We start from the raw sequence: 23,287 nt of genomic DNA on the forward strand, positions 1-23,287 counted from the left end.
GTCTAGTTTCATAAGAAGATAATTTCATATCAATCTGATCTATATTTAAAGAGATATTCGCATTGGAAGAATCAAAGGTCATGTTGGTATTCTGTTGTATTGAAAATTCCGAATTTATGCCCATTGTTTTGAGTCACTTTTTGAGTAGATATATCAGGAAAATATCTCACTTCTCCCTGGTTTGAGGGCTTATTTATACATTTATGTTATTTGGGTTTATTTCTACATCTATGATATTTGGTTAAAGTTGGGCTCCCTGCCATTACCTCCCAGCTTGAGGGGGAGAAGTAGAAAAAGTACAAGAAAGAGGTATTTTATTTCATATGTTGTGAATAAGTTTATGTGACCAAACTATTCAAGAAAGGGGGAGCACAAAAGATGAAGCTTGTGCAACTAAGAAGAAATTTTTTTATCCGATTATTTCATGGGTTCTTTTACAAAGTTTATTATTTGGTTCGTGTTATATGTGTTGGAAGATGGTCATGTTATATATTGTTGCTGCTATTATGTCTCTTTGGGGATATTATTATTGTAGAAGCGGTGGCATCATATCATCATTTATTTTACACCGTCAAAAAAATCACGGTTGGGAAACCATGACGAAGGATACCCTATCAAAAAATATCACGGTTGGGAAACCATGATGGGCCCTGTCAAAAAATATCATGATTGGGAAAACAGAACGGAGGAATTTAATACCCTGTCAAAAAATATCATGATTGGGAAAACATGACGGAGAAATTTAATACCCTGTCAAAAAATATCATGATTGGGAAAACATGACGGAGGAATTTAATACCCTGTCAAAAAATATCACAATTAGGAAGCCATGATGGAGGATACCCTGTCAAAAAATATCACAGTTGGGTAACCATGATAAGCCCTGTCATAAAAAAAATATCACAGTAGGGAAACCATGACGAAGGAACTTATTATTACATCTATGTTATACCTCCCTGAATTGGCCAACTGGGCCTCATGGAAGAGAGCACCAATGTGAGGGGGAGATTTAAAAAATGGGAGGACTGCCCTTTTATTGAGTTGGGAGTTCATGATGTTCTATCACCCACAGATTGAGGGGGAGAGTTAGAAGATAGGGCCCAGGCCCACACGACCAAGGAAAGCCCACATATATAAGAGTATTATAAGATGGGCTAGAAGGCCCACAAGATGGGTCCAAGCACATAAGAAGTAGGACCCACAATGATTACCATGAGTTGGCATCCTTATCACATCAGTTGGAAGATCAAGAAGGACTCAAGAAAGTATTGTTATCTAATGGTCACGTCCTAGAAGGGTTTTAGTTTGAATTAGGTTTGTCTTTTATATATATTGAGTTATTTAATTATGTTAAGACTTATCTTTAAGTGTTAGAGTTTGAGTGTAATTGGGACAAAGGTAGTTTTATTGTAATTTGTTAAGCACCTAACCAATACTACCCAAAAGACCGGCCTGTTAGGAGCGGAAGACATAAGTACTTACCATGACCATAACATCACACCCCACCTTCGCAAGCCGACGACCACGGTGGCCCACTCTAGCGACGGCCTACTCTAACAACGGTCCACTCTAGCGACACTGGCTGGACCCGGGTTAAGTTCCTACGGCCTACCAGTAATTTTAATCTAGCCGTTAGGTCGCCCCCTCTACTTAGGTTGGCCCCTCTGCTTAGGTCACCCCCTCCGGGATTTGAACTCGTGACGTAGAAGCCCGCTCTGATACCAAATGTTAAGTACCTAGCCAATATTACCCAAAAGATCGGCTTGTTAGGAGCGGAAGACATAGGTACTTAACCAGGACCATAACATAATTAGACTATACTACCTCCCTCTATTATAAATAGAGGTTCATGTACACTGATTACAATAAGTCAATGAAGTTTTTCTCTTTCTCATAAATTCAACAACGATATTCTTTTGCTTTGGCACAATCAAGGATGGATCCACGGATACTCTTCCAATGTGAGACTAGAGAAACATCAAACTCAAATGATTGGATCGCTCCCAAAGATCACATGATGTTTTCTCAACTTGGGTACTTGAATTCATGGGGCTCTGAGGTTCATCCACTCGAAGTGCCAAATCAAGGTCTATGCACCCCCAATACAAGGAGGATTTTCTCCTTTCAATCAGCATAATTATCACCATTCAGAGGAACAATATTGGAGGAATCAAAACTCGGAATAGATAAAGTTTGAACAACTGCAAAATAAACAACAATGCTTACTAAAACATGCAATTAAGCCAAATATAGAATATTTACCCATCTAAATAAATTCAACAAATAAATCAACATTCATTATAATTGTTCTTGTGAGCTTAGATTATAACACATAAACAATTTATATTACTTTATAACGGGTTCAAAATTTTATCTCTAAATGAATTTTATATGCTTGTGGGCAACTAGAAAAAAAATTGTCAGAATGTTTCTATCTCATCTTAATTAATCACTTAAATATAACAATTACCTTGTGGGGTTAGATTATTATATTTCATTGATTAATCATAATTTTTATGTCATTAACTCAAATCACTAGACACTTTCATAATTAAGAATGATGTGGCTATTACTTATTACTCAAATATAAACTAAAATATGACATCAAAATAACTGACTAAACTTTATGCCAATTATTAATTCCTTATATTTAGGTCAACCAAAAATATGCATAGAAAAGTAAGCATGGATAAAACCTAAATAATTTTTTCGTAAATAAAAAATTAACTAAAATATGCATATTAAACATTCATATGTGCACATTAAACTATTTAATTCATACACATTAAATGAAAAAAGCATGAAAACAAAAATATTCTAATTTTCCTATTATTCATATATGAATTAAATGTATTCAATTATAATACTTGAGTTGAGATGGCTGAGTGGTCTAAGGTGATGGTTTGGTTTGAATTCCACTCTCAACAATTTTTTTTTATTATCACACATTATGTGACACAACATGCAAAAAAAAAAAAAAAAATTATATGTTGGAGGTTGTCTTCAAGCTCCAGCCAGTGCGCAGTCACAGGGTCTAGAGTTCTTTGCTCGGAATGCCACCATGGTGCACCTTCACCGAGCCGCAACAAACTATGAGTTTGTCATAAGCTCGACGTCGGTGCACCTATCTCTAACTTGGGGCACACAGTGCTGGTCGTAACAGTCGTTGTGTGTGTCGGTTGGCCTCTCACCCAAAAAAGACATCATCAAAGTGCAACCAACCCTGGTGCACATAACGCCTGCATTGTTGCGAGTGTGTGCCAGAGTTAGTTGTGAGCTTGGTGTCGGCGCACCCAATGACGACTTCCTCCACGCACTCCTGGGAATCAAACCATGCGGCATCGAAGCCCAAGTCCTAAAGAGTTGCAGTCATCACACTCCGGGTCACTCTCTCATGGCTCTTGAAGCTGACCGTCGAGAGTTTGATATCGGTGTGCATGTTACAACGCCTTCCATCTACTACGTCGATGTCTCCACCGATGCACAGCCAATGCAGGTGCACACATTGTCTGCGTTGCTACCTCCTCCACCAAGTCACAATAGTGTGTGTAACACCGGTTTGCGTCCATCGAGAAATTGACTGGCGCACGCAACGCCTTTCGCGGCATCTCACACCCAAGGATAGGTCGTGCCCTGCCAAGCGGGAGGAAAGCAAAGTTCTAAGAAACAGCCTAACACACTGGCCATGCATGGTGAACGATTGGTCGGCATTCCCCTCCCGCAAGCACACACGATCGGTGTGAGGTTCACCAACTGGAGGTGAACAACAATTTCAGACAAGCGATTGTTTCCTCAAGTGGAACAAGAAATTCAAAAACAGAACAGACGCATGACACTCGCTTAATTCCAAAAATTTTAACGGAATAAAAACCTTACTAGAGATTTTGCTCTGATACCAAATGAAAGCAGAATTTTTTAAATTTTTTAAAATTAAAAAAAAATTGAATGCACAACCCTAAGATACATTCCTCCAACCATGACAATCAAATTCTAGGAATTTCCACAAAGTATCTAGTCTATCCAAAGTGAAATCGATGGAGTCACAAACCAGTTTTTACATACAACTTCTAAAACCCTCTTTCCCATCAAAAGAGGAGAAGTTGAAACTGATGAGCAGTTACAACTGTCCCATTATTCCTACATCTAACCGAAATTACCTAATAATGGGTCAACTAAAAAATGACGTTTCTAACATAACTTTCTATAGGTTAAGTTTATTACATGCATTGATAGGCGTCATACTAATATGTAACATGTAACGAATAATACGTCCTAGATTTTTTGGAATTGTTACAAGTTATCAAATAATGTCTGAGTATTGAGTTTTTAACAACCCTAAAAGTTTCAAAAATCTAAAACATGCACCCCTTTTTGCATGATTGATAATTATATTTAACAATAGTACGGCCAGAGGGGCATAAGTTATGGTTAGAATTACTCATAAGCTATAAGCGATATGAAATCTGTATGGAATCTAAAGCGGACTGAGGGGGATCTGCCCATTTCTAGACCGAACAAGAATTTTTAATAGTGTTCTAATATGCTACGTTTTATATTTACTAGATATACATAAATTGAAGGTTTTAGTTTCTTTCTCATAATTAATTATTGCAACTTCTACGAAATGCATTCCACATGGATCACTTTGAACTTCATTATAAATCCATATGAGACATTTGATCGAGTAGAGAATGATATTTATCTCAAAACCTGTACATTCTTTGTTGGAAGTTAGTCTCACCATTGGTTTTTTTTTTAATTGATTTTCCAATTAACGGTTAGATCAACCATTAGACCTGCACATCAGAATGTATAAGTTCATAAGTAAATTTCACTATTCCATCTTTTATGGTATCAACATTGACCTATAGAGTAAGAGTGGCATCTAAATACAAGACTACCTTCTGCAGTGCCAATTTGAAGCAAGTCCAACTGAGATTGTAATTCATGGTTCCCAGCTCTAGCCCTCGTTTCTAGCCGAGCAACGATCACTTTTGTTGAAGCCTGTAGGCAAACAAATTTCACTTGGCTATGTTCCCCGATTAACTTGTAATCTAGGTCACTGGCACAAAGCATCTCTCAGTATTTCTTTGGTAATGCAAAACAGCTGAGAACTACAGTGTGGCCAACAACCAACAACTTGGGATGGTGTCACACACTGTTTCCAGCCAAGGAAACCGGTCTTTCCCTTTGCTCATTAGGAAACCGGTCTTTCCCTTTGCTCATTTTCTCTGCAACATATGAGTTGGCACAAGTCATTTATAGATACAGACTTCCGCAAGTTATATAACAATGTGAACTTAGGCAGAGTCTGAAGGTATAATAAGCTTAATGAACTAGTAGTGGTTTCAAAATTCCAAATAGCCATGCTTATGTAACATTTTTTTGTGACGGCTTTTAGGATCATTACAACTACCAAGATGATCAATATGTCAAGGGCTCCAAGTTGAGCCTATATTTCCAAGTTTGGTCCCATAGGACCATAACAATCCACCATGTCTCCATCTTTAACTCTGCAGTGGCCACTTTATAATGACTTTTGCTCTGCTTTACATAAACTTTTTTTGTGACGCCTTTTAGGATAATTACAACTAAACAGATGATCAATATGTCAAGGGTTCCACGCTGAGCCTATACATCCAAGTTTGGTCCCATAGGACCACAACAATCCACCATGTCTTCATGCTTAACTCTACAGTGGCCACTTTATAATGACTTTTACTCTACATTAAACTTTTTTTGTGATGGCTTTTAGGATCACTACAACTAAACGTATGATCAATATGCCAAGGGCTCCATGCTTAAGTCTGTAGTGACCACTTTGTAATGACTCTCTACATTATATAATTGTTAGAAGATAGGGCTCAAGCCCACACAACTAAGGAAGGCCCACATATCTTAGAGTATTATAAGATGGGTCCAACGACCAAAGAAGACCCACAAGATAGGCCCAAACCCATAAGAAGTAAGACCCACAATGATTACCATGAGCTGGCATCCTTATCACATCAGTTGGAAGATCAAGTTACACATCTGATTCTAGAGTTACTTTCTCCCTCTCTCTTTCCTTGGCACAACCTCTCTTTGCTCTTTTATTTTTTCTTCTCTCTACCCGAGAGTTCTTCTTCCCTTTTTTTCTTTTTCTTTCTTCTTTCTCTTGTTCGGAATTATGGGAAAGGGGTCCTAAATTCAACATGGTATCACAGCAGGTTCTGTGAGTTGACGTGGTCAACCCACAGAGGTAATGTGATCCTTTTCTCTAAACCCTAAACCCTAAACCATAGGTCTAGGTTCGTAGTTATTTTTTCAGTCCCTACACTCATAGTTTTCTTTGTGTTTTTACCTTTATATTGAGTTTTTCATATTGGAAATAATATATTGACGAAAATATATTTGAGTCTACTTTCCAAAGAAAAATGATTTGATCAAATCGGAGTTATCTATAGAGAGGTATTGATATTTGAATGAGCAAAGGTCAGATTGCAACAAGGTTCGAGCAGCAGTAGCAATCTTCAGATTCTGAGGTATTTTTTGTATAAAGAACTAGACTTTATATAGAGAAATATATATAAAAATAAATATATGTAAGTATATTCTTTTACCTAGTCAACCAATTTTTTATCTGAGTTATATACAAAGAGAAATCGATATTTGAAGCAGCAAAGGTCAAATTGAAAAAGAGGTTTGAGCAGCAGCAAAAAACTTCAACTTCCGAGGTATTTTATCCTATCAAGAAAGAGACTTTATATGGATAATTATATATCAAAATAAAGATATGTAAGTCTATTTTCTTACCTTTTCAACCAATTCTTTGTGTGAATTTTTATAAGGAGATATTGATCTTGGAAGAGTCACTGGTCAAGCTGGAAAAAAAAACAGAAACAGTACTTAGTTCAGCCAGATGACAGAGACCGAAATCTATCATATTATTTATCTTTTGATAATTATATTTTATGAAGAGAAGTTATACTTGGATGAAAGGTATTTAAGTCTAGTTTCTGAAGCAAAGCATTTCATGTCAATCTGATCTATATTTAAAGATATATTCGCATTGGACGAATCAAAGGTCATGCTGGTATTCTGTTGTATTGAAAAATCCGAATTTATGCCAATTGCTTTGCGTCACTTTTTGAGTTGATATATCAGAAAAATATTTCACTTCTCCCTGGTTTGAGGGCTTATTTATACATCTCTGTTGTTTGGGCTTATTGCTACATCTATGATATTTGGTTCAAGCTGAGATCATTGCCATTACCTCCCAGCTTGAGGGGGAGAAGTACAAGAAGTACAAGAAATAGGTATTTTATTCCTAAAGTTGTGGATAAGTTTATGTGACCAAAATATTCAAGAAAGGGGAAGCACAAAAGGTGAAGCTTGTGCATCTAAGAAGAAATTTTTATATCAGATTATTTCATGGATTTTTTTACGAAGTTTATTATTTGGTTCGTGTTATATGTGTTGGAAGGTGGTCGTGTTATATACAGTTGTTGCTATTATATCTCTTTGACATTATTATTGAAGAAGAGGTGGCCTCATACTATCATTTATTTGACCCCGTCAAAAATATCAAAATTATTTGTGGTTGGAAGTCCTTGACGGAAGAACTTATTATTGAATCTATGTTATACCCCCCTGAATTGGCCAGTTGAGTCTCAAGTAAGAGAGCACTAGCGTGAGGGGGAGTGTTGAAAGATTGGAGACTGTCATTTTATACAAAAAGATCTCATACATCATTTGTAGCAAGCTGGGAGTTCTTCATGTTCTCTCACCCCCAGCTTGAGGGGGAGTATTGGAAGATAGGGCTCAAGCCCACACGACCAAGGAAGACCCACATATCTAAGAGTATTATAAGATGGGCCAATGACTAAAGAAGACCCATAAGATGGGCCCAAACCCATAAGAAGTAGGACCAACAATGATTGGCATCCTCATCACATCAATTGGAAGATCAAGGACTCAAGAAAGTATCTTTATCTAATGGTCACGTCCTAGAAAAGTTTTTGTTTGAGTTAAGTTTGTCTTTTATCTATTTTAAGTTATTTAATTATGCTAGGAATTATCTTTAAGTGTTAGAGTTTGGATGTAAATGGGACAAAAGTAGTTTTATAGTAATTGGACTCCACGACCTTCATCTATTATAAATAGAGGTTTATGTACTCTTGTTGGAAGATGGGCTCAAGCCCACAAGCTCAAGGCTAGAAGCCCACACGTCAAAGGAGTGGCAAAGTGGTTATTTATGATATGTTCCATAAGGATGGTATAGAGATGTAAATACATTGTTTTAGTATATCTTTTAATCTATTAAGTTGTAACCCTAAGGGTTTTGTAACACTATAAATAAGAGCATTAGCTATGAGGTAAGGAATTCAATCCTTCTCCTCTATTTGGAAAAACGTCCAGCCACCCTCTCGTCTCTCTTGACGCATTCTCTCCTTCCCTTAATCCAAACTCTCCTCTCAAACGTCATTCTCTTTTATCCCTCTTCTCTCTCTCTTCTCTCCTTCTTCCACGTTAACCTAGAGTCATTCTCATGGGTCCTAACTTCTACATAGTATCAGAGCTCGGAGGTTAGGATCCCTATTCAAGTAGTTATGTCATACATTCAAGAAGTTGTGTATAGAAGAAGGAATTATGCCACGAAGAGATAGGTAAAATTTTGTTTTTTTGCATACTCTCTTTACAGTTTCAATTTTTTTTTTCCTCTCTTCTTGAATTGTTGATTCATGTCAAGGCAAGATAATCTTCATAAACATTGTGAAGATCTATCGTGTATGACTAAAAGGATATTGTAGTCTTGATCATCTTGTAGCACAATTACATGATTGATCAACGGTTGTTTTTTTTTTTGTTTGTTATGTGTATTCAGTTACCATTATGTAACGGGAATCACACATTGTTGATATAGGATTCCAGCATATGTTGTTGTCCATTCTATAATCTAATGTTACTCATGGGAGTGTGTCATGTTGTTGGATGCCCGTTATATGTTTGATGAAATTTCATCACTCACTTATCCCTATTATTTGTTGTATTTGAACTTCAGCAATTTAATCTTTTGTTTTGTTGAAGTATTCCCATGAGTTAGAGTTTCTTTTGCCAAGAAATTGCTCTCGGTTTGCCAAGAAAGGCCTTGTCTAAAGTTGCTCTCGGTTTTGTGGTTGAGTTTGGATTAAGGATAAGAGTTGCATCTATTTTCTTCTCTATATTTTTTTTGATAACTATAAGAGAAGTTGAGTAGTGGTTGGTTCTTGTTATCACTTGACAAAAGCACCAATTTTTTCATGATTTGGTGCTTATTCTCGTGAACATATTCTCTACTTAGTTTTGGTGGCTAAATTGGCCTACGGGTGCTTCAAATTACGTTGTGTAATTGTTATTTGAGTTCCTTTGACAATTGACCTTACTAGTTGATTTGCGTCAACATGGAGAATGGACATATGAGAATAAGAGTGACATACTCCGAATTACTACAATTCCACTAAGAGGTATTTCCAATTACCTCAGCTAGTCCCAATCGGTACGGAGGGTTCTCATTACTCGTGACTTTCTCAATCATGTTATCAAAATCCCTCATCCGATTGATGATGAAGATGAAGTCTACCATAAATGGGTAAAAAATGATGACATGGTTATCAGTTGGCTTATTAATAGCATGGAAGAGGATGTTACTAACAATGTGGTCCACTTGGAAACTTCGAAGGATATTTAGAACACATGTGCTAAGCTTTATTCTAGTACCGCTTCCTTGCAAAGAGTATATGATGTTTTCCAAAGTATGTTGGCTACAAAACATGGAGATAATATTCATGAGTTTCTGGCCTGGTTTTGTGACCTTCTCCAAGAATGGAAAATTGTTCAACCATACTCTACCGACATTGTTGTCCAAGAAAAACAGCGTGAGGCCTTGCCAGCGGCTATTTGCCTTACCAATATTAAGTCGTATCGAGAGCTGGCTAAGACTCAGCTTCTTAGTTCTTCTGCCTTTCCCTCTTTTGATGACATCAGTGCAACGTTGTTATGGATTCCTAATCCATCTCCTCCTTCTCCGATTGATGCTCCATCAGCTATGTTCTCTAGTAATCGGGGTACATCATCCCCATTTCGAGGACATGGAATAAATACAAGAGGAGGCCGCAATAGAGGTGGTCGAACGGGTCCGACCCATTCCCGCACTGAGCCTCGATTGTGCTCTTACTGTGGTGGTCAGAACCACCTTGTAGATTCATGCTGGAAACTCCAAGGTAAGCCTGATTGGGTGACAACCAATCCAGCTTCAGTTAATGTTGAGAAAAAAAAAAGACAAGACTGATTCTCATTCCGAGAATGTGACTATCTCTTCGGAAGACTATGTTGTAATCCAGAAGTTGAAATCCTTATTGGATCAGTCCTCTACTCCACCAGGCCCTACTGCTGCCACTACTACTATTGCCTCAGGTATGCTTTCTTCCGCTTCAACCCCTTCCTCTTGGATCATTGACTCTGTGGCTTCCGAACACTTGTCAGGTAACAAACACATGCTTCATTCATTGTCTCCATGTCTTCCTCATAAATTGGTCACTATTGCTAATGGTTCCCAAACCAAGGTGCTTGGCAAGGGTTCCTCCTCTCTTACCGCGACTATTCCTCTCAAAGATGTGTTATTTGTTCCTCAATTTCCGTTAAATTTGCTCTCTGTTAGTCAATTAACCAAACAATTGAATTGTTTTGTCACCTTCTCACCATCTTCGTGTGTATTTCAGGATCTAACTACAAAACAGGTGATTGGTGGCGGCCATGAAAAAGGGGGTTTATATTATTTTACTCTTCCACCAGTGGTTGCTATTTCATCCACTACATCTGAGGCTCAAATGTGGCACAACCAGCTTGGTCATCCATTTATCTCGTCACTTTGTTCTTTATTTCCATCTCTTAAATCATTGTCTAATTTTAACTGTGAGGCATGTCAATTAAGTAAGCATGTTAGGAGTACATATTATCCTCGTCTTACAACTACTAGTACTGCTCCGTTTGAATTAATACATTATGATATATGGGGCCTTTTAAAGGTCTCTAACATTTCTCAAGTTCAATATTTTGTTACTTTTGTGGATGATTTTACCCGAGTGACTTGGTTGTTTTTGTTTAAAGAACGATCAGAAATTCTTTCAATTTTTAAAAACTTTCATGCAATGGTTCTAACGCAATCTGGAAAAAAAATTCAAATCCTTAGATCCGATAATGCCAAGGAATATTTGTCTAATGAGTTCAAATTGTTTTGTGAGGGTAATGGGCTTCTTCATCAAACATCATGTGCATATACCCCTCAACAAAACGATGTTGCTAAAAGAAAGAATCGTCACCTCCTTGAGGTTGCTCAGGGCATCCTCTACTCCATGAAGGTACCCTACTATTATTGGCATCATGTTATTCTTACAACATGCTTTCTCATCAATAGGTTACCTTCATCAGTACTTAGAAATCAAACTCCGTATTCTGTTTTGTTTCATGGTGAAGATCCATTTTCTCTTCCTCTTAAAGTATTTGGTTGCACATGTTTTGTTTATGATACTTCACCACATAAAAGTAAACTTGATCCTCAGTCTCTGAGGTGTATTTTTTTGGGGTCTTCTCGAACTCAGAAATGATATATTTGTTATAATCCTACACTTCGAAGGTTGATGGTATCTCGAGATGTGACTTTCTTTGAAGACACTTCCTTCTACTCCTCACATGAGGCTCCTCCAGGGTTTATATCTACTCCTACCACTCCATGTCCGCTTATGCCATTTCATGAAGATATTACTCAACCCCCTGAAGCACCGACCGTCCCCTCACCTGTGGAGTTGTCTGATCCACCTGAGGTAAGTCTTTCTCCTCCTCCTATGTTTGGGCTTGAATTTGATACTCGGCCTATTGCATTACGAAAGGCAACCCGTTCTTGCACTACGTCTCATCCAATTGCCAATTTTATGTCTTCTCATCGCTTATTTTCTCAGTGTGTTCAGTTTCTTGCTTCCCTTTCGTCTGTTTCCATACCACAATCTTATCAGGAGGCCCTGAAGTATCCAGGATGGAAGGCAGCTATGGATGAAGAAATGCATGTATTATATGAAAATCACAACTTATATGAAGAAAAGACCGGTTGGTTGCAGATGGGTTTTTTAGTGAAACACAACTTAGATGGGTCGGTTGCTCGCCTTAAAGTACACTTTTTGCAAAAGGTTATACTCAGTGCTATGGGATAGATTATGAAGAGACTTTCTCTCTAGTTACAAAACTGAACTCGGTACGTATCATCCTTTCTATTGCTACTAACTCATCTAGGCCAGTATATCAGCTCGATGTAAAAAATGCATTTTTAAAAGGTGATATACACGAAGAAATTTATATGGTCCAACCACCAGGATATGTGGTTGAGGGGGAGTCCGTATGCCAATTAAAGAAATCTTTATATAGGCTTAAACAGTCCCCTCGGGCTTGGTTTGATAAATTCAATCAAGCGCTTCTACGATTTGGCTTTCATAGGAGTTTGGTTGATCACTCAGTATATGTTAAAGATATTATCAAAGGGAAGATATTATTGGCTGTGTATGTTGATGATATTATCTTGACTGGAAATTATACTCATAGTATACAAGAAGTGAAGAATATGACATGTAAAGAGTTCAAGACTAAAGATTTGGGTAAACTCAAATATTTTCTAGGTATAGAAGTCCTTCAGTTAAATCATGGAATAGTATTGTCTCGAAGAAAATACGTCTTGGATCTTCTTGAAGAAACAGGAATGAAGGGTTATAGACCAGTTGATACACCTATGGATGCGAATGAAAAATTGTGTGCCACAACTGGAGAAGATGTTGACACTGGAAAATATCAAAGACTTGTGGGAAAATTGATCTATCTCATGGTAACCAGGCTAGATATATCATATGCTGTGAATGTGGTAAGTCAATTCATACACAAACCACAAATTACTCACTGGCAAGCGTTGGAGAGAATACTACGATACTTAAAAGGTGCTCCAGAAAGAGGATTGCTATATAAACAACATGGTCACTTCAATATAGAAAGTTTCTCATATGCAGATTGGGTTGGATCACCCGATGATAGAAAATCTACATCTGGGTATTGTACTCTTGTTGGGGAAAACTTGGTCACATAGAAAAGCAAAAAGCAAAACGTGGTTGCAAGATTAAGTGCTGAAGCAGAATACCGAGCTATGGCCCACACTGTAAGTGAACTTTTATGGATAAAGATGCTTCTTACTGAATTGGGATTTTATAAAGGAGGCTCTATGGGCCTACATTGTGATAATCAAGCAGCTATGCACATTACATCAAATCCAGTTTTCCATGAAAGAACTAAACATATTGAAGTGGATTGTCATTTTATATGGGAAAAGTTTCAAGCAAGAATAATTTCTCTTAATTACGTTTCATCTCAAGAGCAATTAGCTGATATCCTCACCAAACCGACAACGTCCAAAGTTCAATCTTATATAGGTGGCAAGTTGGGTATTTATGATGTATTTTCTCCACCAGCTTGAGGGGGGTGTTGGAAGATGGGCTCAAGCCCACAAACTCAAGGCTAGAAGCCCACACGGCAAAGGAGTGGCAAAGTGGTTATTTATGATATGTTATATAAGGATGGCATTGAGATGTAAATACATTGTCATAGTATGTCTTTTAATCTATTGAGTTGTAACCTTATGGGCTTTGTAACACTATAAATAAGAGTAATAGCTAAGAGGTAAGGATTTCAATCCTTCTCCTCTATTTGGCAAAATGTCCAGCCACCCTCTCTTCTCTCTTGACGCATTCTCTACTTCCCTTAATCCAAACTCTCCTCTCAAATGTCCTTCTCCTTTCTCCCTCTTCTCTCTCTTTTCTCCTTCTTCTTCCACATTAACCTAGAGTCATTCTCATGGGGTCCTAACTTCTACAACTCTGATTATAAAAAGTCAATGAACTTGTTCTCTTTCCCATAAATTCAACAATAACTTTTTTGTGACAGCTTTTATTCTTACACCAGGTAGATGTTTTCATAGGTCGCCTTCTCTAGTATTGGACTACAAAATGTTATACCTACTCGAATACCATAAATTCTAGAGCTATTAGAATGCAAAAAAAAAAAAAAAAAACTCTTAAACCATCCCACACAAGGTTACCTAACCTGACTCTCGTACACAAGTTGGACCCAACAAAACCATAACATTGGACTATAGGACTACAATATTCATGCCTCAGCCTTTAGTTCATTACCATTGAAACAATGTTTTGTAACTCTTTCTTCCTAGGTTTTCTTAAAACATTGAAATCAAAGCCTACGCCTGACTTGATGCAGTGTTCCAATAATCAGTTTTGAACTTCAACATCCACATGTGAATATTCAAAGAAATACCATAAAAACTATAGGTAGGAAGAGGAAACAAAATAAAATGACAAATGAAATCCTAAAAGCAATTGAAATATATAGAAGTGGAAGGGAATGAATTTTTTTTCAAGGAAGCTCAGGGAGCAAAGCAAAAATTTTATGTCATAAATGTAACAACTGTATTCAAAAGGTGCAGGTACAATGAACTCATACAAACCGTTATTTGCTTGCATCAACAAAGCTGCAAGTCAAAGCCTCCACAGGCATTCTACCAATTGTCTCATTTAATCAAAATAATTCTGTTTTGAAAACCAATAGTAATTAAGCAAAGCAGACTCTACATACTACAAATAGCAGAAATTTGCTAAGCAAATCTCGTTGAACACGCAACTAATCATCTTCATCATCATCATCACATCCTTGTTCCAACTATCCTACTCCATTCAGCTTACAAACTAAACTTAAATCACTTCTAGAAAATCTAATTGTTGTACAACTTAAAGACTGGACGATGAGTGGGAAGCCAAAGACGCAAGATTCGGAGAGAAAAAAAGACACGCAGATAGGTGTTTATAAAAGTGAAATCCCGCAAACTGGCTCTTTCCACAATGGAATTGAGAACACATACAAACCAAGATGATTAGCCAATCGAAGCAAGTGTGAACCTAAGAAAGAAATTGAGAATACAATTTCACAAATGCTAATTCAAGTGACTAGACTTTACGATTTCCCAAAGCCGTTAACACCCACGATGACAATAACTGATCCTGATAATTCACAAGAATCAGATAATCAAAATTCAGAAATAAGAAAAGGAGCTTTAACCTATGAAGTCCCAGTCAAAACAAAAGCTCCTTCAGTCTAATCCCAAACTACTCGATACTCTTTCATAGAAAAAAATATTGAACGAAAATATTTTGAGATGATGAACTGAACCACATATTTACATTGATTAAGAGTAGTATTTATATACAGTTTACAACAATAAACTTAACCGAAATGATAAGCTTAACTGAAGAAATAATTACAAGTGATAAATACAACGAAGAGCTTATCCAATAACCGAAGACTGTTAATCCCTTATCATGCCCCTACAAGATAAATCAGAGGTCAATCTTGTCTCTTAGCAACTGAAACTGTGAACATGGCAATAGTTTTGTAAGGAGATCAATAGAAGTGATAATCAACTGCCATATGTTTCATTCTGGAGTGAAACACAGGATTGGAGTTTAACTGAGTGGCACCAATATTATCACAATAGACTACAGGAGAAGACTACAAAGTCACACCAAGTTCAATAAATAGAGAGCACACCCACCAAAGTTTAGTAGCGTTAGTAGCAACTGATCTATACTCAGCCTCAACAGAAGAACGAGCAACAGTATGTTGCTTATTTAAACTCCAGGAAATGAGATTACACACAAGATAGATAAGGTAGGCACTATTAGAAGAGTAATTATCTTTATTGTCAGCCCAATCAGCATCCAAGAACCCATGTAAAGATATAGGAGACTTACGATGTATAAGAAGTCATTTATCCAATGTGCCACATAATACCTTAAAATTCGTTTGACAATTACCCATTGTTCATCAGTCAGTTGATGCATAAACTAGGACATCTTTTTTATCGCAAAGAAAATATCAAGTCGAGTGAGAAAGAGATATTGCAGGTTGCAAACTACTTCACGAAAATGAGATGGATCAGAGAAAAGAGTGTTTGGGTTCATGGTGAGTGATGAAGAGTTCATCGGCAGTAAGGTGAGAATAGGTTTAGCATCTTCTATATGAGTCTTTTTTAGCAGGTCTTGGATGTATCTACGTTGAAAGAGTAATATGTCATTACAATGTGGAGCAACCTCGACTCCAAGTAAGAAGAAAAGAGAATCAAGATCTTTCAGAGAGAAACATTGAACGAGGCAATCAACAAATTGAGAAATATGATCATCACTTTTACCAGTAATAATAATATCATCGACATACACCAGTAGAAAAAAAACATGTTTGCCAATATTGAGAGTAAATAAGGAAGTATCAGAGTGAGAATTCTTAAAACATGAACCCACAATAAATTAATGTAATTCATGAATCTAAGCTCATAGAGCATGTTTGACACCATAGATAGTTTTATGAATTTTGTAGACATAGGGTAATAATACATGGTTCAGTTCAACTTCTCATAAATACAGTTTAGGATTCAAATATAGATACCTCGCATTAAAAAAAAACTTTTCAAACTACATGTGCATATACAACTAAAAGAACATCTAAGTACAACGTTTGTCTGAAACAAAACGAATACCCGTGCAGAAGAATAGAAACAAGTTACTTTTTCAATCAAAAGACTAGAAACATGCTACTTTTTCATTCAGAAGACATGAATGAAGACAGAATTTTTTGTCTAAAAACTTATACAGCCGATTCGAGCTTCCTGACTTAACGAATTGAACCCTGGATTGTTTTTCAGAACCGGGACAACTTACAGGTCTTTAGACAAGAGAAGTCTGTAAGGTGTAGAAGGAGAATGCTCCGCCTCTGTAGCACTTCTACATTCGTATTTGAAGTGCTACAAAACCCAACTCGGTCACAGACACGCTGATGAGACCAATTTGGCTCAATTTGGTTCAATCAATTTTAACCGTCAATTGAAATTGTACCGTATCCTAATTATATTAATATTTTAAAAAATAAAACATCAAGGGAGTAAACACTTCGATATGCCATTTACAAATGGAGAGGAGGAGCTGCTCCCACATAGTAAGAGAGGGCAAGGGTCCTTTCGAAGCTCAACCCCAATTCAAAGTCCTTAATAGATTATAATGAAAAATGAAAATTCTAAGGCCCTATTAGTACTTTTCGATAAAACACTATAAATGTACTTTTAGTAAAAGTACATTTCCAAAAACCATTAGTGCCTTATATTTCCTGGAAAAAAATTTCTAGTTGAAAATTCTTACTAAGAAAATCATATAATTTTCTAGGTAAGATTTTCCAACCAAGATAAGCAAGAAAACCATATGAAAAATTTTTGAATAAGTATTCAATAATTGATATTGTAATACTTTTAAGTATAGTAATATATGCGATTGATTATTAATTTTTATTTATTTTTCTAAAAAATGCACTAACAAGTCTTTAATTTTTCTTGAAAAAATCTAAAAACAATCATATTATTTCCTAGTAAAACACTAATAGGATTTTATCTAAAATTTTATTGGAAATGTGTATCCTAGGAAAACCTAGAAAAACCTAGAACCTGGAATATAAATTTTCGACCAAGGGCATTAACAAAGGAAAATTTTAAAATTAAGTCCTTCCAATAATTTGAAAATAGAAAATTAAGTCCTTCCAAAATGAATATAATAGAATGACTGTATAATAGAAGATAAAAGAGAATTCTTTTCTCAAATATATGTAAAGAACCCTATTAAGCCAGATATGACTAAAGCAAAATCATAAAAACGATAATTGCATGTTCTTAAGAGGTTTTACTCGATTTGTTTTCCTATTAACAAGATTGTGCTACTACATATGAAAATGCTTATAATTATAGACGTCAATAAAATTTTGTTTCACATAATGCAATGGTTTTCTATTACACTAGTAATGTTAATCATGTCTCTAATAGCACAATAACCATATAATAAAAAAATTAGATTTAGACTCCGGATGGATTTCAAGACTAGCAAACTGCTCATGACAAGAAATGCATACTCACCACAGACAATTACCTCATCTCTTAGAATCAGAGATAGGAAAAAACATGGGACTCTTGCAGCATACTGATAGCATCATGTGTCAGGTAGAACAGATAACAAAAATAGTAAAACCTAATACATACCGGTACCAATATCATGTCCCTTGGCTCAAAATCTGGTATATATCACCTGATATGCAACACCTGGTGACGGCACAACTCTGCTCTCCACCACTCCGCCTTTTGCAATTTCTTCAACACATACAAAACGCTATGGTTTACATCAACTTGCCTTTAAAGAAAAACTTTGAGAAGACATTACATATGAACAAAACGTTTTGTAGGAGCAGATGAGTATCTCTGTTAGTTCAGGGGACTTGTCCTGTCCCCCCACTGATTTAGATCATGAAGGCGCAGGAGTAGGAGCAGGGGTAGTAGGGAGCATTGTCAAGGAAGACCATCATCAAATGGGAAAAGAAAAGTTCCACAAAACCTGCCATTTATGCATCCTTCAAAGCTTCCTGCTAATTCTCTAACAGGTTTCCATCAATATGCTGCAAGATCTAACTCCTCACACATGCTTCACAAAAATGTAGTTCTGGAGAATACCATTTTATTCTGAGAAAAACTTGATTATGATCTCCCCAATAAGTAGGCAAAGCTTTCACGTAACAGAAATGGAGATACAAAGTCTGGAACAGTGCTGGTACAAAACTACAACTCCTAATATTCCATATCATCCTGATAATCAGAAAAGCCTTCAGCTATCCGCGACTAAATCCATGTGAAGATACATCCATCAACTTCATGGAAGCAACCTGTTGATGCAAGCTGCGACTTCTGAGTATTTTGTCTGTGTGATGCATTCTTCAACTTTTATGCTAAACAACCTTTGAATCCTTTTCTCAAGGCTGTCTCATCCAAGTTCCTTCCAATGAATACAAGCTTATTTATCTTTTCCTCCTCTGGACCCCATTGTTTACCTGGGGTTATATCAAGCATGGATTGCACTCCCTGAAGAAAGGAAAGTGATGCAGTAACAAAATAGTTAGTGATGCACCAAATACAAACTTTGTCAAAAGAAGATTAGGAGGTGCCTGAGATTCTAAATGAAAATATATCAGCAACGAAAACCTGAAAGACATAACGTTCCTCTGAACCCTCAATATGCAGAATACCCTTCAGCCTGTATAAATTTTCCCCTTTTTCATCAACCACTCTCTCCAGCCAATCATTAACCTGGATGTTAAACAGCAAAATTCCTCATTGACGATGCAAGATAGGATGTTTGAAACAAGAGAATATAAACTTATTTATTCCCTTGCTTGATCACCTTTGGATGAAACCAAATAGAGGAGAAAAAAGAATTCAATTTTTGAAAACCATAAAAGGGCAATACTGGCTGAAAATGACAAAAAAGGAAAGACAGGACTTCAGCCTAATAGTGCATTGGTAATAAGAATGATGCTAACACTTAAGTTTGCAGCAAGAAAGACTTGAAGAAGGCCAAACCTACTAATGAAGTCAATAAAGGATTCAGCAGAATAGCAAAGATTCATGAATTACCTAACATTGTCTTGGACAAAAAACTTTGAAGATGATGATGACCTGCTTCACAACAGTCATTTTAAGTTTTTTATTCTCTTCAATAAAGAACATTTGTTCATCTAAACGAATTTCTCCTCTTCTTTTTACAATTTTCCAATGTTCAGATTCTTTGTCCCTTTGTTTCTTCTTAAGCCTGTCTAGCCTTATGGTCTAACAATTGCACAGACCACCTAGGTGATTAGGCCAGTCTCAATATGAAGAAAATATAAAAAATCCTAGCATCCAATCACAAGCTCAAGAGTATGTGTTTCTCAAGTTATGACTACTTCAGTGAAGGAAAGTGAGTTTCTACTGCTTCACTTGGGAATGCAAAATGACAACCACAGATCAGTATATAAGGCACATCAGCGAGTTTATCTTGCATAGCCATATCTGGTGTTCATTGAACTAGTGTTAACAGATTCTACAAGCAAGCAAGTTTCTGACTAACATTCAACTTGAGCTCATGTAAGAGCAAGTTAGATGAGTGAGAAATATTTCCAAGAACTTTTTGAAGAGAGAAACTATAGAGAGACTGGAACAGATTCTAGGAATATGATCATATAAGAGGAAATTCTAAAAGATAATTTGGAACATACCTCACCCAAATCCAATTTCCCCTCGGAAACTATAGTGACACTGGACACAGCAGAATCATGGTCTTGGTGATGGTACCCTTCATGGTGTCCTGGCAGAAACACATTCTCATACATAGAAAAAAATTTGGCCATGCTTCATCGAATACATAAGCATCTACTGAAATTACAACAACTTACTGTGTTCTTCTGCATTTTGACAAGCAGAACCATGACAGCCCAACTGAACTTCAGACTCTATTCTGTCAAACAACAAAGTAAAGCACTTAAGATTTTGAGCTAAAGCAATTATCCATGAATTATGACATTGAAAGTTATAGGCTAAAGCAAGAAGGTCTAATGCAGCATTAAACTCAGACCTGTCAGGATCATATCCGCCCACTCCTAAGACGAAGTCCACGTCAACTTCTCCATATTTAGCTTGTTTTATTTTTGCAATTGCATTAATATGCTACAAAACAGATTTCGGTGCAATTAAGAAACAACAAATATATGGAAATAAAAGTATTTTCATAAGAAAGAATGGGAAATTTTTTCTTCACTATTGAAAACAACCTTCACTCTCTTAATCAATGCATCTATCTCTGTCTCACCCACCAAATCAATCTGCATTTATGAATCAAAAGGTAAGAGCAAAAAAGTGAAAGTCAACATCATTTTTTATTTTTTATTTTCAAAAAAAACATCATTTCTTGGGCTCCTAACAGAAGCAAGATAAAAATAAACAAAGAAGTACATAAAAGAATCACCAGAAAAGGGAAAGAAATCAAGATTTTGACATAAAAGAATAAGATACAAACCCAATGGTGTAGACTTACTTTGTTCAATATGATACGATCCGCATATGCCACTTGTTCCACAGCTTCATTGACTACCCATCTGGGCTTGATTTCATTCAAACGTTGCATGGAATGCTTACTGTCAACCAAAGTCACAACGCCATCGAGCTTCACATATTCTGCCACCAACTCATCAGAGAAAAAGGTCTCTATAACAGGAGCTGGTTTTGCAAGACCTGCAAGGAAAGACTTTCTTAAAGAACCAAAAAAATAGCATAGACAAGAATTAACTTTAACATTGCTCAATCGCATGCTGTTTACTGCATGTATAACGCTACCAGTTGTTTCTATAACAATGTGATCAAACTTATCACGTTTTTCCCTGGTTAACTTCAGAAGCATCTTTACAAGATCCCCTCTCACGGTACAGCACAGGCAGCCATTGTTAACCATGATGATGTCTTCAGCCACGGCCGCATGGCTGGCAACCAATGAACCGTCAATGTCCACCTCTCCGAACTTCATGACACAACGCAACCAATTATCAGCACCAGAATCTTCTTAAAAAACACTAAATTTCTGAATTCTATCCTGGAAACTATAAGCCAAAAATGGAGAGAGTCTAAAACCGTCGTTTAAGTAGAAGAACCATGACGGGTCGTAAACAAAGAATTACGATAGAACATATAAGAAGATGGAAAGCTTCCGATAGGATATACCTCATTCTCAATCACAGCAATCCGCCTTCCATGTTTAGCAGTTAAAATATGGTTTAGGAGAGTAGTCTGCACATTTTTCCAATATCAGTCTTCCGAAATTCAACCGAAGAAAGCTCAGAGATAAAACAAATCAACGGAAAATCGAAATGCATAACCTTTCCAGACCCAAGGAAACCAGTGATCAAAGTCGCCGGGACTCGGTTATCATCACCCGCCGCCGCGGAAACAGCGCCGCCAGCTTCATATCTTGGAATAGAGCGCGTAAAAACGTACCTAGAACCACAAGGATGCTGAAATCGAACAAGAGGCGAGAATCTGGTACACCTCAATGAAACCAAAGAGTACAGACTCCTTCGGCACCGGATCGCGTAAGGAGACATGCAAAGTGGCTCCCTGGACGAACAAGGCTGAATGAAGCAATTCAAAGTTTTTGACGCTATATTGGAGGAGAACAGCCTGGTAATAGCAGCCATTGAGGAATTGATATGAAGCATCAGGTTGCTTGGATGTTGGCACAGGGGCTTAAACCCTAAACCCTGAGCAGGTCAGTTTCAAAGTTTAGGAAACGTTTCGGTGTTACCGGGCTTTTTTGGGCGTAAGATAATTTTCCGTTGTTGCCTGCACAGGGGCTTTTTTTTACCGGGCTTTTTTGGGCGTAAGATAATTTTCCGTTGTGGCCTGCACGGGGGCTTTTTTTGGTTTGCTTGAATATCAAATTGGAGGCAGGGTGGCTTCGAACCGAGCCGGCTCACGCGTGACTCGAGTGCTGCTCGGTTCCGGCTTGGTTTGATTTGGTATACTTGGTTCTCAAGTTGAATTCTAGATCTGGGATCAGTTCGTTTAAATTAACGAGTCGAACTCGACCGAATCAAGGTTCGGATAGAAAACTCGCGAGTTGGCTCGTTAATTTAATGAGCAGCGTGGGATTCGGGGGATTTGTGGGAGTCGCCTTCTACCTTTCCATCACCGCCGATTCTATGGCCGTCGCTCGATTTCTTACCCCTCGTTTGCCTTCGCCTTTGTTTTCGTCGCCGCCGCCTCTATCGCAGTCGTTATCCCCAACGAAAGTTCCTCGCCGGCGTCGCTGGAAGCATTTCCCTCCGCGTTGTTCCTCGTCCTCGGCGAAACAAGAGGACCTAAGTTAGAATGGAAAAATTCCCCTCCCCCCCCCCCCCCCTTCCAACAAGTGAAAAAAATAATAAAAAATTCTAGGGACTATTAGTGGTTTTTAAATAAATGTTGAAAAAATATGTTTAGTAGAAATACGTTTTTAGGGACTATTAGTGCTATTAGTGCCTCATTTTTTAAAATATTTTTCTAAATGGAAATTCTTATTAAAAAAAAATATAATTTTCTAAGGAAGATTTTCCTACAAAAAACCGTATAGAAAATTTTTGAATAAGTATTTGACAATCGATGTTGTAATACTTTTAGCATGAGGCAATTTTCATAACAATTTTGTGTTTGACATTTTATTTGATTAAAATTTTATCTATTAAGTATAGTAATATATTAGATTAATTATTATTTTTATTTCCCTATAAGAGGCAATAAGAGGTC

General features: G+C 37.0%; 1 protein-coding gene across 1 annotated transcript; it reads right to left on the minus strand.

Annotated features, from left to right (window-relative positions):
- Positions 1–18,024: 18,024 nt before the first annotated feature.
- On the minus strand, positions 18,025–22,261 carry LOC137948263 (uncharacterized). The gene is made up of 10 exons (XM_068794283.1): positions 21,883–22,261; positions 21,728–21,793; positions 21,347–21,527; positions 21,048–21,244; positions 20,785–20,835; positions 20,589–20,680; positions 20,410–20,471; positions 20,233–20,321; positions 19,181–19,285; positions 18,025–19,060 (listed from the first exon to the last, which is right to left on the minus strand). Exons 1-10 carry the CDS (start codon positions 22,219–22,221, stop codon positions 18,923–18,925), a joined length of 1,320 nt encoding a protein of 439 aa, XP_068650384.1. The 5' UTR covers positions 22,222–22,261; the 3' UTR covers positions 18,025–18,922.
- Positions 22,262–23,287: the final 1,026 nt, after the last annotated feature.

The sequence above is a fragment of the Aristolochia californica genome, unplaced genomic scaffold (genome assembly GCF_029961685.1).
Source record: "Aristolochia californica isolate CCGP_79_NKW_82.1479 unplaced genomic scaffold, dmAriCali1.0.hap1 SCAF_13, whole genome shotgun sequence".
Classification (NCBI taxonomy): domain Eukaryota; kingdom Viridiplantae; phylum Streptophyta; class Magnoliopsida; order Piperales; family Aristolochiaceae; genus Aristolochia; species Aristolochia californica.